Consider the following 16,786-nt stretch of genomic DNA (forward strand, 5'->3'; position numbering starts at 1 on the left):
CACAGAACACATTAATTTCATTGTCCAATCATCGTGCACTGGGCGGGGATTATATTCAACCGGACTCACGTTGCACAAATGTGTCAAACGCACGGGAGCTCTAGGCGACTTAGCCTAGCTGAGTTCTAATAAAGTAAATAGTTGAATTACGACCAGAAGACACGTTCATAGGGAAAATACATTTAAGTGGATGCACGCGTATGGAGCAAAAGGTAAAATATTTCACTAAAATTTGGTATGTTTTTGGCTATTACTAGTAGGTAAGCTAGCAAGCAACATCATCCACATAAATGTGGAAGTAAATCTCGGAAATAATAATTGTCAGATGGTCATTATTTCATATGTACTGGCGAACCTCGGGAAACAAAGCGATCGTTTTAACGTAGTCGATCGAGCTCTTGTAGCGGCCGTCGATTGTCTTCGGCGAGGAGCCGATAAGTAGCTAACGTTAAGTAACATCTCTGCCATAACCCAGCGGAATGTAGTAAGCTGTTGCTATTAAACCATATTATCAATTATATTTGATATACTCAATATATAAAATCAATTTAAGCAGTCATCTGGAGTTCCCCTTGTCACGTTTTTCAATGATTCACGAGATTTAAAAGGCCCTCTTACGAGTTGTTTGTTGTTCTCTTATATTATCGCCGGAAAAGTAAATTTGCATATGTGGTGGATCGTAAACAAAAGTAGCTCAAATATAATTGCTAGTTAACTGGTGAATGTTGTTGGCGGTTTGGGGCAGTGACTGAGTTGTCTCTCCCCGCCCCCAAGGTTATCTGGTTTAATGTGGTGATGGTGGCGCACTGGTTAGCACGTCCGCCTCGCAGTTAGGAGGGTGCGGGTTTGATTCCACCTCCGACCCTCCCTGTGTGGAGTTTGCATGTTTTCTCCGGGTCCGCTTGTTTCCTCCCACATCCCAAAAACATGCATGGTAGGCCGATTGAGCACTCCAAATTGTCCCTAGGTGTGAGTGCGAGTGCGTATGGTTGTTTGTCTCTGTGTGCCCTGTGATTGGCCGGCAACCGGTTCAGGGTGTCCCCTACTGCACGATTACTGCTGGGATAGGCACCAGCACGCCTGCGACCCCTGTGGGGACAAAGTGGTACAGAAAATGGATGGATGGATGGATGTGGTAACGGGGCCTTGAACTTTCAAAAGAGGGTCAAGTTTGTTTTTGAATTGTCACCATAAAGGGCTCCCTCTTTGAAAAGCAGTTTTCTACCGTTTTAAGGCAGGAAAACATGTTGTACTTTTCCCTATTTAAACAATGTTTTAAATTGTAACTTTAGTAATGTGTTCAAATCGTTTGAGTCCATTCTTGCATTTTATATCTATTGTATGAGGCCTTGAAATTCATACATGTTTGGATATGCTCTTATTTTATAGTTTGCGTCAAAGATGTTTGCTAATTTAACACCATGTCCAACTAATCGCAAAACAGGACGTCTTATCAAGTCTGTTGTGTCGTCAAGGTCAGGGCAGATCATCATAATATCGGCACAACAATAAAAAAAGGTTTTTTTAAACAACAGTTGCAATATCTCAAGATGGCGTGCACTCTTCCAAATTGAGCTCCCTGATTATGTAATCCTGCAGAGTCTATGCAGGATATTTCCACTGGCTTCTGTTTGAACTTCTCAGCTTGCAGTGGATATAAAAAGTCTACACACCCTGGTTAAAAGGCCAAGTTTTTCGAATGTAAAGAAGTACCACCCATGTGTTTCCACCTTTAATGTGACCTACATATATATGATAAACAAACTGCAGCATTTTAACGGGCAAAAACATTGAGTTGATGCCATCCAATTATTTGTTGCTCACCGTCAATTAAAAACCATGTGATGTCTTGTTAAAATAGATTTTTACCCTTCTAATCTGCAGAACTGAAAACAAACCACCTCTTCGGCATTCCACGAAAATTAAAACACCCCATGGAACCCATTCCTGTTTTTGATCATATGAAGACCCCCGCTGATGAGGGCGATTGTCGGAATTACCACTAATGTGTGACCAAAGTGAAGAGATGCCCGCTGGAGACAGCGGTCCAGATGGAGAGGAGCCCGTGATACAGTCGTCAACAGGAGGTGACAGGATGTCATCGGGGCAGCGGCTCGGACAGGCTCAGTCTACAAGTGTTCACGTTTGTGGAGAGGTGGCACAAGAAGACGAGGAGATGACTAGTGGGTCGCACGACCTTGCCTCCCCGGAATATCACAGCACCGGAAGTGCCACAGAATCCACCTCGGCTTCTACAAAGAGGTATTATGACATTTATGGAAAGTCACTATTAGACACAAGTATTTAAGAAAATACATTATTAGACACAAGTATTTAAATTTGATGATCTTAACCTTGCCTTGCCTTTGTGTGTTTTTGTCTTTGTGCAGCAGCATGAATGCACATGGCAGCAGAGGTCAAGTCCACAAAGAAATGAAGAACACAGTAGCTGAGATGAAGAAGCGGCTTCCATCTGACAAACGCAGCCGCAGCAAAGCCAGCACTGTCGAGGCCTTGCATTATGCCCTCAAGTGTGTCAAACAAGTGCAAGGTAACACTGCTTCTTCAGGAAACCCCAAGATTCTCAACCAGAGGAACTTGTGTTGATAACTCATCAATGTCATTCTCTGCAGCCAATAGCGAGTATTACAAGTTGCTGATGCGAAACGGCCACGACGAGAAGAGCAATGCCACCGTTTGTACCCGTGAAGAGCTGAAAAGAGTCACCTCGGAACACACTCTTAAGAACACGGTACACATGCCAACACTTGCTATTTATTTGACATTATTCTCACTGCAACCCACACTTTGACGACACACCACGCAATCGAGCGTTTTCCTAAACCCATCCTGATTTGATCTTTTCATCATTGTTGTTCATGTAGTGCAGCTATATCAGCACACATTTGCATGTGTTCCTTATTTTTGCCTTACACCTGGGTGGGTGTGTGAGTGTATTTGTGTTTTACTGCTTTTGTGTGCGTGTGACCTGGCTTGCTTGTGTGCGTGTGTGCGTGCACTTTTGTGTCCCCGCGCAGGACTCCTTCGTGGTGGTCTTCTCGCTGTCGAGTGGCCGTGTTCTGCACGCGTCCGAGCAGGCTCCTAGCATCCTGTGCTGCAAGAGGAAGTTCCTTGAGTCGGCCAAGTTTGTGGAGTTGCTCTTTCACCAGGATGTCAACGTCTTCTATTCGCACACAGCACAGCCGCATCTGCCGCCCTGGACCAACTCGCACACAGGTAAGCTTGCAACACAAGTATTTTATTTTATTTTTTATATTAGTACTATATTACTATATTCTTTTTCTTGGTACTTCTGCCAAGCCCAATTGTAAGACTATATTGTGGTGAGGTAGAACATCCATCATGGAATAAGCTGTTAAATATTGATGAAGATTCCTAATACACTGTAGGAAGTTATTTCATCTGTTTGTTCACTGTGGAGTGAATGGAATCGTACAGTGTCCAAAATAAATGAACTGTTTGTCCGGACAGCTTGCGTCATTCTCTGAAAGCCAAGAACGGCTTAACAAAATGAAGAATGAGTAAACACAAGGCACCAACCCAATTTTTAGGTTGGCTTTGGCTGTTCAGGAAAAACATATTTACCAGTCTGTAGAGTCATAATAATGAGGAGCTGGTGGAACAGAGCTAATGTTTCAACCAGGAAATCTTTCTTTGTTTGCTCTTTTATCTAAAGGAACAAGAAAGCAGGCGTAATAAATTCAAATTGTTCTACCCAAATCTCAAAAGGCTGATAATAATAGCAGCAATTTGCTTAATTTGAGAACTCATCTCTCGCTCGATCAGTCTCCATGATTTTCTGCATGTTTTTTTTTTTTGGTAAGGATTTTTCTGTAAATGTTATTCCCGCCTGTTGTGTGTCCTCTTCCATGTTGAGCCTCGTTGCTATTGTTTTTCTTCATCATGTTCAATCACTGGAAGCGGTCGCTGTGCGTTAGAGTGAAAAGTGAGGTCCTGTAACTCCTTGTTGTTTGCCAAATGAAAAGGTTACATACACTCTGGTACTGTAAGGTGGTTACACTGGAGTGCTTATATTTACTGAATGATAAGAGCAAAATAACTAAAAGTCTTTGTGCTTACCTCCACAGCGGGGGTATTATTTGACTCTGCCCAGGTCAAGTCTTTCTTCTGCAGAATCAGGTCAGCATGAAAACAAAATTGTAACATTATTTTTTTGTAGGAATGTATTGAATCCACTGCATACCTTCTTATGTGTCTCAGAGGTGGCAAGGATCGTGAGGGGGAGATGCGCTACAACCCGTTTCGTGTCACGCCTTACCTGCTGAAGGTGCAGGGAACAGGGAGCAGCGGGGAGGAGAAAGAGCTGTGCTGCTTGGCCCTGGCTGAACGCATCATTTCAGGATATGAAGGTGATGATCATTAATTCCACAGTTGCTGTATTCAAGTTATTTAATTTTATGCTTGATGTTTGAATAAAGAATGGTAGCTACTTAGTTTGCTTCAAGAGCGTGCGTGTTCTTTACTCCCCCAGCACCTCGAATCCCCATGGACAAGCGCATCTTCACCACCACGCATTCACCTGGCTGCGTTTTCCTCGAAGTGGACGACAGGTCATTACCGGCTCGCATGTGCAAGTTAGGAATACAAGTGAGCATCAAGACAATTTAAGGTCATTCGGTGACCTCCCACAGGGCGGTGCCATTGCTGGGATACCTCCCTCAAGATCTGATCGGCACGTCGTTGTTAACCAGCATTCATCCAGAAGACCACGCCCTCTTGTTGTCTATGCACCGAAAGGGTACGTTTGACTTCTGGTACCAATCCTGGATGACTACAACTTCAAACTGCTAGTTCTTGTGCTCTTATATCCCCACCCCTCATTTTATGATACTGTTTATTGTGTAGTGTTAAAGTATGCGGGTCAGTCACCGTTCGAACACTCGCCGGTTCGATTGCGCTGTCAGAATGGCGATTATATCACATTGGACACCAGCTGGTCCAGTTTCATCAACCCTTGGAGCCGCAAGGTGGCCTTCATCATCGGACGCCACAAAGTCAGAACGTAAGCAGTAACAAAAGCAATTCATAACCATGCTGCGTTGTCAGCTGGAGAATTCAATGGCTGAAGACTTAATCATTTTGCTTGTGTGCCTTTCGGCTAGGACTCCACTGAACGAGGACGTGTTTGCTTCTCCCAGTGAAGTAGATTTAACTGTGACCCATGAAGAGATTAAAGATTTGCAAGCCAAGATCTATAAACTCTTCTTGCAGGTGATTATTTAATTGATATTACTTATTCCTCATTTACATATTTGAGTTCATAATACTGCTTGCTCAAGAAATTCAAGAATTTTGTTTTTTTCTTTGCTCACCGTCATTAATGATTGTTTTGCCCCCAGCCTGTCCATACCAACGGCTCCAGTGGTTATGGAAGTTTAGGAAGTAACGGTTCTCATGAGCATTACATCAGCGTTGCTTCTTCAAGTGACAGTAATGGTAACTTGTGGGAGGACTCACACAGAGAGCCTGTAAGTCACATCATCACCACATGCTTGCTGTGAGGTGTCTGCGCTGCACCCAAAGTGAATTACATTGCATCTTTGTGTCGTTGCAGATGACTCTTCAGCAAATCTGTGCTGATGTGGACAGAGTCAGGAATTGGGGGCAGCAGCCCTATTTTGATTCCAGCCACAAAATTGGTCGTCTTGGTAAACCTGCCCCAGGTAGTGCGAATGAACAAATGCAAAGCACAACATCTGTGGTCCTTCTAAGTGTTGGTTGAAATGACCTTCTCGTCTCATAGCAGCACACTTGGTTCCAGTAACCTCCAATCCTGAGCTGGGGGAACCTGAAGACACCAGGAAACAGACACACGTTCCCTCCTACCAGCAAATCAACAGTGTGGACAACATTATCAGGCATGTGTGACCATCTTGTGTCATCTTTATGAACTGCCCAAACTCTCGTCCATCTGTTTCTCAACTGTGTGTCTTTGGCGGTGTCATACAGATACTTGGATAGCTGTACGGGGCCAGCTCTGAAACGGAAAAGTGAATCTCATTCCCTCGCCACTTCTTCATCATCCTCCACCTCTGAAGATGACAAGCCTGCCGGAGCCAATGACACGACTCAAGCTGCCTCAGACGGTATTAAACGCTCACGTCTCAAGTTTGTTTGTTCGATGTTCTTTGTTTCTTGTTTTTCCTGAAACGCGTTCTCCCTGTCCAGTGGCCATGTTGGAAAGCGAGGTGTCGGTCGAGCCGAGCACAGCGGCAGTTGTAGGAGCTCCTCTCACAGACATCACCATGTCCACTAAGGCAATGAGTGTGGTCTCTGTCACCAGTCAGTGTTCATACAGCAGCACCATTGTCCATGTGCCCCAACCTGAATCAGGTATGTGCAGTGCACGCTCTGTTCGGATATGTTTTATGAAGAATTTGCGACTGTACTTAGAGCAAATTAAAATGGTGTCGAACTTGGGGCTCTTCATTTGTTTCGCATCAAATTCATCCTAATGTGCTTGATGTTTTGTATTGATTTACAAACCAGAGCCCAGTCCTCTTTAAAGGAAACTTTTGTCCGTATATAATACATAATGGACGTGTTCTAATGTGGATGTAATTTCATAAAACACTCGTATGGTTCCTCCCAACAGAGGCTACAGCCCTGGAAGATGTGCCAATGGGCAGCGAGCCCACTGACGCTGCACCAGCCCCGGTCCGTCCTACACCAAGCCTAGCCACTGAAGAGCCCAGATTTGTTGGTCTCACCAAGGAGGTGCTTTCAGCTCACACGCAGAAGGAGGAGCAAGAGTATGTGGACCGGTTCCGCAATCGCATTCTGCAGAGTCCCTACAGTTTCTACCTCCAGTTGGACAACAGCTCCATGGCTCACTCCCAACACAGAGGTTTGTGTTGACATGAATTGATCGTACACAAATATTTTTGTGCATATTAAAATGCCCTATTTGATATAAAATTTTAGGTGAATACCCACGTCCAATGAACATCGGTGGGCTTAGCCGCACTCGAAGAGCAAAGCCCAGACTTAGGCGCCCCAAACCGGTGGGTTCGTCAGACAGCTATGCCTCTCCACCCGGACCTTCTCGCCGTGTCCCAGATTCCTCGTGGCCCTCTTCTGAGTCCTCCCAGCCACAGATGGCATTGCCCTACAATCAAACCTCTCCACTTCAAGCGCCATTCTTTCCCATGATGGCTACTCAACCCGCCCCAGAACAACTGCCACGACAGCTACCCGGAACCCCTCCTATGGTGGTGCAACCCCCTGACCAGACCCAGTTCAACTACAATTTCCACCTCATGCAGCAAAATCAGACCTTGCCAAGCATGCAAAATTTACAGAAGGAACCCATCCAAAATCTGCAGAGTATCCCCAATTTTCACAATATACAGCCCATGGCTCCAGCCCAGAGTATCAATCCCTTCATGACACCAGTCATGGCCGTCATCCTGCCTAACGTCCCAACTTTCACATCAGGTTATCCACCCATTTTCTCCACCCCCCCTGTCACCATGCTGCCCCAGGCACCCATCACCATGGCAGGATTCCCCCCCGGTGTCCCCTTCGTGCAACCCCAGTTGCAAGGCCAGACACCCCAGTTCCAAGCCCAGCCCGTGCCCCAAGCTCAGACATCTCCCGGGCCCCTCCTGGGTTCACCCAGAGCCTGCTCCTCGGTCGGGGAGGAGGAGGAGACGGCAGGCCCGCGTGCATTGTTCTCCAGCTCGCGCTCAAGTTCTCCACTTCAGCTCAACTTGCTACAGGAGGAACTGCCCAAACCGAGTGGACAGAGCAGCACCGGACACAACCTAGCAGAAAGCCTTCATGAGCAGGCTGACAACGAGGTTACAGCAATAAAACATCTCATCACAAAGAAGACAATTACCTTAAGAACAGATCCAGTCATAGATCACTCGGTCCACTTTTGTATTCTGACCAAACATTTTCTCCTCCCCAGGTTGATGCCCCAAGTGATTCTGGGAACCAAGATGCTCAGTCCACGTCCAGCGAGCTGCTTGACCTCCTTCTGCAAGAAGATGCACGGTCAGGGACCGGTTCTAATGCCTCCGGGTCTGGATCGGGGGAGTCTGGAGGCTCACTAGGATCTGGATCTGGCTCCAATGGAACCTCTACTTCACATACAGGTGTCAATCATGAATTGAGTTTTTCCTCAAAACAGTTATCGCTGATCTGATTGTCATCATAAAGAGAATTTAAACATTTGATATTAAAGTTAATATATAGAATTGACTATGTTGAATACACTACTCGAGTATTGCACTCCACTCGGAGATAGCAACTTTGCCACAAATAGCTGATGAAGCTAAATGAGTCTCGCTGTCTTTGTGGTTACAGGCAGCAGCAACAGCAGCAAATACTTTGCCAGTAACGATTCCTCAGACACATCACGCAAAGCCCGCAAGAGCCAGGAAGCGCCAGCAGAGCACCAACGCAACTTTGACAATCAGGTGGAGAGCTCGCTGTGGAGCATGATCCAGCACACGTCAGAGCATGTCATGATGACGTACCAGATCCATACGAGGTACACACAAACAGTACTCCACCCTTTTTATTCCAGTGTTGATGCTTTTTTTGTTTTGTTTAACAAAATCACATTTATTACCTTTTTATATCGTATGGCTCTGCTAGTGTTATCAATGTGAAATATTTTTGCGTTGTTCTGGAATATTTGTTTTGAAAGTCACGTCATCATCATACAATATTTCATTGATTACCTCCTGCAGGGACCAGACTGAAGTGTTGGCTGAGGACAAGGAGAAGCTACGAGTGCTTCAGCCTCTCCAGCCGTGGTTCAGCCAAGATCAGCGAAAGGAATTGGCCCTCGTCCATCCCTGGATCCAGCAGCACACAATCCCACAAGAGATAGACACTCAGGTTGGAATGGGCAAACTAGCTGATGGTCGATCAAGTTACGTTGTTCACCTAAACATTCTCGTGTCCCTCAGGGTTGTGCGACTTGCAGCGTTGGTGCGGGAGCGGCCCATTCACCTCCGCCCCCAGATCCCGATAGCTCGTCCCCTCTGGAGGTCCTGGAGCCAGACTCCATTGCCGACACTTGAGAGCTGTGACCCTAAACTACCATCCACCCTCAACAACTCCCACCACGCATCTTGTCTGATCAGGCCAGGGGACTTGTTCTCCATTTCTTAGCCTAGCTTGATTTGTATAGGGGGGCAAAAGACATGGACATTTGATTTTACAGGTATTTGTGCTCCATCAGCCTAAAGTGACTGCTGTCATGGGACCAGGACTACGTTACTTCTCCATGTTGTTTCAAATGTATCCCTCCATGTGCTGCCCCCTAAACAAGAACACGCTCTCACACTGGCCCTGTAGGTCACGTGATGGGACAAAGACCCCACTGGCCCGGTCCAAGTACCAAGCGACACTCTTTAATGGAGTAAAGACTATTTTAGGAGGTGAGTCTCATCGTTGACACTCGCTGAACATGAGCACTGTGCGCACAAAGACATTACTGCCCTCGTTTGTGCATCCCAGGCACTTAATGTACACGGTGTACACTTTGTACAGCACACGAACTCCTTCAGTGACATCATGTCACGCCGCGGTGGACACATGGTAGATTGTTGTAAATGGTTGTCTGGATACAAAGGTGAGGTGCTCTCTGTAAAATGATGCGCTTAATCTTATTGAATGAATTGCTACTGGAGTATCAATTCTGTATTCCATTGGTCGATTGATTGTCTGTTGTTGATGCCCGCAAGTTATGCGGCCTACTAAACAGCAGAAGCACTATGATGATCCTTTCAAGCAGAATTTACAGCGCCCCAAGTATGCGCTTTCCCTAAAAATCCTGCCCTATTCTCAACTCACTACTTTCATGTGATGATGGAATTACTTGCGTAGTCCTTTTTGAGAGTGTGTGTGCGTACGCGTTTCCACTTGACTCTGAATGTTGTAGCTAGTTATGTGCTGTTGTGAGCACGTGACCGCTGCTTCCTTCCACACGGTGGCCCATTTGCCCGAAACCTACCTGGCTTTCTTACCTATTTTAGATTGAGATTATATAAAACAGTTTCATGTTTTATAGAAAAAAAAAATGTACACAAAACTTCAGTGTATAAAAGCCATTTGTCTTGAATTCAGGGACTGTTTGTGACACAAAGGAATGAATAAATGAACTATGATGTCTGACCTTTTTAGTATGCTTCTTTGCACATCAATAAAGTAGACAAAAATGTTTTAATACATGTTCCAAACAATTCACAAATGAAGCATGATAATGCAGGCATGTAACTACTTCCGTAACATGAACAACATTTTGGAAAAGCAGTATCCGCTATAAGAAGCCCTTCAATGTTGCTTTAGTCCAGAGAAAATAAAGCAACAGTAGAATGTAAGTTTGACAAATACATCAAAGCTGTAATAGATTCGCTATTTACAACTGAGTCAGGCGTCATTTAAAATACAGTATTGCACCTACATTTAATAACCACAAGGTGGCACTATGGTGCCTTGTAGTATCACGGCTTGACGTGATATGATGAACAAAACATTCATTCACTGTTTTTGTTTGTGCCTTGAGAAAACATGAGGGCTTGGACACACACTCATCTCTATGGAGTCACCCCTGCCAAAACTCCCATCAGTGTGGGCGTGACGAACAGCCTCTGGACCAGCCAGTGACCCGATCAGTCACTTCTCTCACTTGCGACACTTCTGCATTTCTGAAAGAGGTTAAACACATTTCAAATCTTTTCTTTCTTTTTCTCTTCCCATGGTTTTACCTTCATCCAGATCAATGACTTTCCTCTGTGTGTTGATGTTGACCTCCTTCAGCAGGTTGTTCTTAAAGTCTTCAAATCACACGGGAGGAGGTGATAATGTAACATTCACTTAAACACAAGACGATGTTGGCTTCCTTTTCACTTACCGAGTCTGTCATCCGGCTCCCGGATGGGCAGCGATGTCTCTGCAACTTCCATCTCAAACTCATCTGAGCTGCATCGACTTCGGTTGGACCTAAATGCAGATATTGTGCGTTGAAGGCAAGAGGCAAGGTGTCTAACCATTCCAGTAAATACTCACCTTGTGGATCCCACTGAGTATAACTCTGAAAGCAGAAAAAAATCAAAGTGAGAAAAATAACATTGTTTCTTTGAATCTACAGTCACCGGCCACTTTTACATCATCCGAATGATAATTGATAATAATTCAGACCTGTTGTTCTACGTCTGCGTGTGATGAGGATGATGATGAGGACGACAAACGCCAGAAGGAGAAAGGCGGTGAGGACGAAGCCCAGAGGCAGAAGAAAGTGCTGTCTGTGGTCAGGAAGGACGACGTTGATGACTCGCGGTGACTCCGCTTTGTTGGCATCTGAACGGCGATGAAAACAACCTTTCAGCGTTTTATCGGCCAATCAAGCAGTGAGTGTGTCATCACAAATCTGTTCACCATTTTAACATGAAAGATTTTCACGTTTATTTTACTTTCGTCATCTTCTCTCGAAACGCATGTCTATTGACTGTACTAAAATGGTGAACTCATTTCCAGTCGGACGAAAAAAAGTTAACACTATGTAAGCCAAAAGTAAACAGTCATGCCATATGACTCGTTCTCGGCGGTAAAACCATAAAAGATGATGAGTGCCAGTGAAGGAAGGCCGCACGGAAACATACTGAACTGTTTGTCTCTTGGGAACGTTCCAACAAAATTCCTAGCTTGATCCCAGATTGCAACACACTGTATATGTTTATGTTTGTGTATCCGCTGGTCTGCCGGCTTCTTCATTTAGTGGGATGATGAAGTAAAGAACTGACCTACATTGAATTCTCTCTTGAATTCACCTCTCTCTCCCCTGTCTGTTTTTCACCAGATGCTAGACACATGAAAACACACACTCCACCTTTTTTCCCCCCCTTTTCCTACCAAAAATACTTTCCTGACTATAGAAGACAGGAAAATAAACCTGAGTATGTGGGATTCTCAAGGAGAAAAAAAAATCCAGTCAGCCTTCCAGGGTGTTGATGGAAGCCAAAGTCAACATGGCAGAGGACAGTCAGAGTGACGGGGGGAAAGGCAAAAGACTGAAGATGATCTGCCTGTTTTTTAAACACAAATAGATGGATGGATGTTTTGGGATCTGCCTGGATCAGAAAGTTAATTATTTGAAAACTTTTTTTCATGATTCCTGTGGTTGCACAAGTGTGCACACCCTCCAATAACTGGGGGATTAACCAATTACATTCAAACTCATGTCACATTTGTGCTAACAATTTATTAGCCTGTAAAAGGATTAAGATTGTTCCAGGAACAGACTGTTTGTTTTTCTGCAAATCTTTTTGTAATCCTTTGGGAGGAGGAGAAATTTCCATTATAATTAAATTATAAATCCAAAACTCTTTTTAAAAAAGCGCTGGAGGCTCTTCTGTAGTTCTGAGAGAGAAGGATTATTCGTGAGGGCAGAGATAGATTTCAACTCCTGTGGATAAAATTCCACTGGATTGAGATCATATTGGCACAGACACACACAGGCACACACACACACACACACACACACACACACACACACACACACACACACGCACGCACGCACACACACACACACACACACACACACACACACACACACACACACACACACACACACACTCAACCACAGGAATTTCTCCAAAACCTTCTAAATGAATTTGCCACATTTATACATCCACCATTATCAGCTATGACTCAAAACAAACTGTCTGCTTTCACCCTTCTTCTCTTCTTCTGTCTTATACTGAGAAATGTGAACTCGGAAATGTGCACATCACTAGAAGAATGTTGTTTAGGCATGAAAAACACCATGTCCTGTAACTCACACAGGCAAATATACAAACAGACTCAGAATGAGAGAAGGCAATTAATAGTCCCCGATGAAAAATGCTTTTTTTTTTTTTAGACGGAGAGTAAGCGAGGGCCTTACATAGCGACTGGGTGGTGCGTTTGTGGTTTTGGGGGAATTTAGCGTCGGACAAGCTGAGAGAGCAAGAAAAACAAATAGAAAAGGGTCTTTCTCACGAAGAGGTGAAATCACAGATGCGGAGAAAGAAAATGAGGTGAAGAACAGATGGGAAGTTTTGTTTTCTTTTTGCTCTTAATTGGACTCAAGATAGTTTTAGATCAAGTCTGGTAAAGCACTCAAAGTGACCTGGCGTGCGTACATGTGTGTGTGTGTTTGAGAGAAAGCTTGAGGGAGTGAGGGGAGCGTGTGCACTTTAGTGAGTAATGACTTTTACTTTACTTGGTGTTTTAGAGTCAGTTGGAGTGTGAAAACATGTTATTCTAGTTTTTGATAACTTAAGTGAATCTAGAACCATTCCAATTCCAATTATAATGCACTTTTTTCCCCCACAGCAGTCTGAAAACCAATTAGCAAGGTTAACGTCATAAATATCTGTCAAATGGTTTGTTAAGTCACCCCCCCTAAAATACGTGTATGGTTTTTTTTTTTTATCTGTTTAACTAATTGTTAGTCTGGAAAAAAAGAAAACTGTCAAAAACAGTTCAGGAAAAAAAATAGTATAATTATAGTTTACCTTTGTCAGCACTGGGCAATGCTTTAGCTGGGATGGTGGCGTGAATCAGCGGTGGTTCCACGGTGACCTGAAACTGTCTCCTCTCATGTAAACCGCAGTAATGATGATGAAGGTGACACGAGTACATCCCTTGGTCAGTGACCTAAACAGTTAGCATATGTAAACAATGAAGTCAACTCTACCGTAACGTTCGTATAGAAAGTGTGCTTCATTATGAGATTACACATACAATACAAACTGTACCTGTAAATCAGATATGGTGAGTGAAAAGTCTCCCTCTGAGAAGGCCTGGTTGCTGATGTTCATCTTCCTTTGGAGGAACGAGGGTCCATAGCTACGCTGCTCCCCTGAGGCGTACAGATCCACCAAACGGTCTGCACGATCGTGGTAGATTCCCGGGGATTGACGGTCCCAGTGGACCACCTGGGGGTAGCAAATTTTTGTGGTCATTCTAAATCGGTGTAGAAGATGGGTTGGAAAAGTTTTGTGCTCCAGGGCCACATGAAAGACTCCAGGGGATTACATCAGTCCAGCAATTTTTCTGACTCATCTCATAAACGCTGAGCAAGACAGATTAGTACTCTGTCCACCCCTGTCGTGGAAGATGACATCAGACCCACCTGCTGATTCTCCTCTTCATTGCTCCAGTCTGTCCAAACGTTTCTCCTGTTGATGCACGGCAGCGCCACAGTGCTCCCCACGAGCACCACGTACACCGCTTTGTGGCCATCCCAGTAGCGCTGCTCTTTACGACCTGGAGGAGTGCACAGAAGGGGTCACAGGTCCGGTGTGCCGTGTCACCATTCGGGATCGGAGATTGCGACATACGGGATTTGGTGACGTTCAGTTGCACTCGGACCGTCTCGTACAAGTGGCAGTAGAGGTGGTGGAGGTTACAAGAGTACAGGCCTTTGTCGTTCATTGTCACATCTAGCAACAACAGTTCAGCCAATATAAATTTACCAGGATTTTCCATTTCGCTAGATTAGAAGGTTTATGAGTGTGACCTTTGATGACCAGTGAGAAGTTTCCATCCTTGAAGGCTCTCTGACTGAGGGCGACTCTTTTCAAGTTGTAGGAGTTGTATATTCTCTGCTCTCCAGCAGAGTACATGTCCAGCACTCTCTCCATGCCGTCGTCCACGTAGGGCCGGAACACGTCCCAGTGGACTACCCTCTGTCTGTCCCTAAGGTTGTCTCTGGTCCACACCATGCGGCCACTGACGCATTGTAACGTCACGACGGAGCCAGCCGGGGCGCTCACATTGTAGCCAGCTACCACAACGCTGCTGCTGCTGCTATCTGACTGGCCGTCCACTGAGGGCCACAGAAAGGTCATACAAGAAAACACATTAACTTCGAAAATTATATTGGAACAAATCGAGTATTTTCAAAGTGTGGGAATTTGAGTCTTCCCTAATTTATTATTGAAATGCAGTAATTCCAGTATGAATGATTTCACAGCGCACTTTTTGTGTCACTGTCTGAGGGTGGTGTTTCCAGAAGACTATTTTCCGACATTTTCTCAGAGACAGACAGAAAAAAAAAAAAGGCTCATTTTAACTTTAGTTGGGCCAGCGGGTTTCAATATTTTTTTTTGACTTTATTAACCTCAATCTGCTGTGTCTTGCTTTAAATCCTCTGGCGCCCACATCACACACTTTGAAAAACCGCTGCTAAAAACCACAATCATGCACATACTATTTGCACACACACATGCAGTACACGCACGCACGTACATACACACAAATGGCTGTAACACACCTGCAGTGAAGAAGTAGACCACAGACACTGAAGGACAAACACAGTAAATGACATCAGAATAAATTATTTACAGTATGGGAAATTGGAGCCATCAATGGAATGTCACAAAGAATTAGGTCCTCATTCTTTGTATCTTGAAATTTAAAGGACAATACATCTTTCATGTAAGTCATTAAAACACAACTGAATTAAATTTACCTGCTTTTTTCGGTGCTTGCTAGTTACTGCTTAAATGTTAATATGTCATGTCAAATGTCATATACAGTATAACAGTAAGACTCTATGTTTGCAGTCTAAAATGAGATTATGAAGCTATTAATAAGCCATTTGCACGTCCTGTAGAAGACAAAGAGATTGTGAGAATAAATAATGAGAATTACCTCCAGTAAAAATGGAACAAACGAAATTTGTTGACATCAACAGCCAAACTTACTGTAGATGAAGAGCAGAGACTTAAAAAAGATCTCCCGGTGACTCTTCATGTTGCTTCTATTTAGTACCCGTACGGTTTCTCAGGTTGAATACTGTCCTTGTGAGGAAAAATAAACAGTCTTCTTTATTCTAACACCACTTGCCGATTTTTCTTTTCTAGGGTTTGAAAAGACCCAGCTGTAGTGGAGACTTCTGCACAGAACCAAAGTGAACTGTTCCCATCCGGCAAAATGAAACCTGACACAAGCAAACCCCTCCTCTCAGAACTCTACCCGAGACATCCCAAAGAAAATCCTGCCACTTTCATTTGGTTCATTTGTGTTTATGGAGTTATTTTATTATTACTTTTTTTTTTTTTTTTTACTTTCAACTTCCCCTACTGTAGTACCCACTAAGTTAAGTCATCAAATACTTTGTACATGAAAACCCCCTTTTTGTTAAAGGAGGAAATGGTACTGTATTCTAGTTTTGGAGGAACTGTAATGGTTGTAAAGAATAAGTTGTGAGGTATTGTTGGCAGGAAAATGAGGCAGCAAGATAAATGCTGTGATAAAAGGGTTCCGACAAATTGACAAGTGGAAAACAACTTAACAATGAGGAGATTCTTATTGTTGTTGTGACTTTTTCGTCCATCCATCCATCCATCCATCCATCCATCCATCCATCCATCCATCCATCCATCCATCCATCCATCCATCCATCCATCCATCCATCCATCCATCCATCCATCCATCCATCCATCCATCCATCCATCCATCCATCCATCCGTCCATCCGTCCATCCGTCCATCCATCCATCCGTCCGTCCGTCCGTCCGTCCGTCCGTCCGTCCGTCCGTCCGTCCATCCATCCGTCCGTCCGTCCATCCATCCATCTATCCGTCCATTTTTGTTGGAATCGGGGAAACAGTGCCATCGTGTGGCAGTCTGGTTGTTCAAAATAAGAATAAAAGAAATAAATAATGCAATAAATAAATATAATACGACTAGTAAACATTATTTGTACGAATTTTAAACCTTCATATAATAGTGGG

The 16,786-nt window shown here is 44.2% G+C and overlaps 2 protein-coding genes across 4 annotated transcripts; one reads left to right on the forward strand and one right to left on the reverse strand.

Moving 5' to 3' along the window:
* Window positions 1-52: 52 nt before the first annotated feature.
* On the forward strand, window positions 53-10,176 carry per3 (period circadian clock 3). 3 transcript variants are annotated; one of them, XM_061292410.1, is made up of 22 exons: window positions 53-212; window positions 1,885-2,262; window positions 2,391-2,551; window positions 2,634-2,752; window positions 3,039-3,237; window positions 4,110-4,161; window positions 4,243-4,391; window positions 4,514-4,592; window positions 4,674-4,780; window positions 4,888-5,044; window positions 5,145-5,253; window positions 5,382-5,510; window positions 5,597-5,705; window positions 5,786-5,900; window positions 5,992-6,128; window positions 6,211-6,375; window positions 6,638-6,889; window positions 6,967-7,844; window positions 7,958-8,144; window positions 8,356-8,542; window positions 8,745-8,895; window positions 8,967-10,176. In XM_061292410.1, exons 2-22 carry the CDS (start codon window positions 2,006-2,008, stop codon window positions 9,078-9,080), a joined length of 3,813 nt encoding a protein of 1,270 aa, XP_061148394.1. In that variant the 5' UTR covers window positions 53-212; window positions 1,885-2,005; the 3' UTR covers window positions 9,081-10,176. The 3 variants fall into 3 exon arrangements, with proteins under 3 accessions (XP_061148394.1, XP_061148395.1, XP_061148396.1); XM_061292411.1 differs by having other exon boundaries at window positions 5,789-5,900; XM_061292412.1 differs by having other exon boundaries at window positions 2,394-2,551.
* Window positions 10,177-10,205: 29 nt separating this feature from the next.
* mxra8a (matrix-remodelling associated 8a) lies at window positions 10,206-16,027 on the reverse strand. Its single transcript, XM_061292413.1, has 12 exons — window positions 15,756-16,027; window positions 15,323-15,349; window positions 14,567-14,875; window positions 14,388-14,489; window positions 14,180-14,313; window positions 13,803-13,982; window positions 13,560-13,701; window positions 11,203-11,361; window positions 11,071-11,095; window positions 10,916-11,004; window positions 10,770-10,838; window positions 10,206-10,709 (listed from the first exon to the last, which is right to left on the reverse strand). The coding sequence occupies exons 1-12, from the start codon at window positions 15,802-15,804 to the stop codon at window positions 10,687-10,689; spliced, it is 1,308 nt and encodes a 435-aa protein (XP_061148397.1). The 5' UTR covers window positions 15,805-16,027; the 3' UTR covers window positions 10,206-10,686.
* Window positions 16,028-16,786: the final 759 nt, after the last annotated feature.

Source organism: Syngnathus typhle, linkage group LG11 (genome assembly GCF_033458585.1).
Source record: "Syngnathus typhle isolate RoL2023-S1 ecotype Sweden linkage group LG11, RoL_Styp_1.0, whole genome shotgun sequence".
NCBI lineage: Eukaryota > Metazoa > Chordata > Actinopteri > Syngnathiformes > Syngnathidae > Syngnathus > Syngnathus typhle.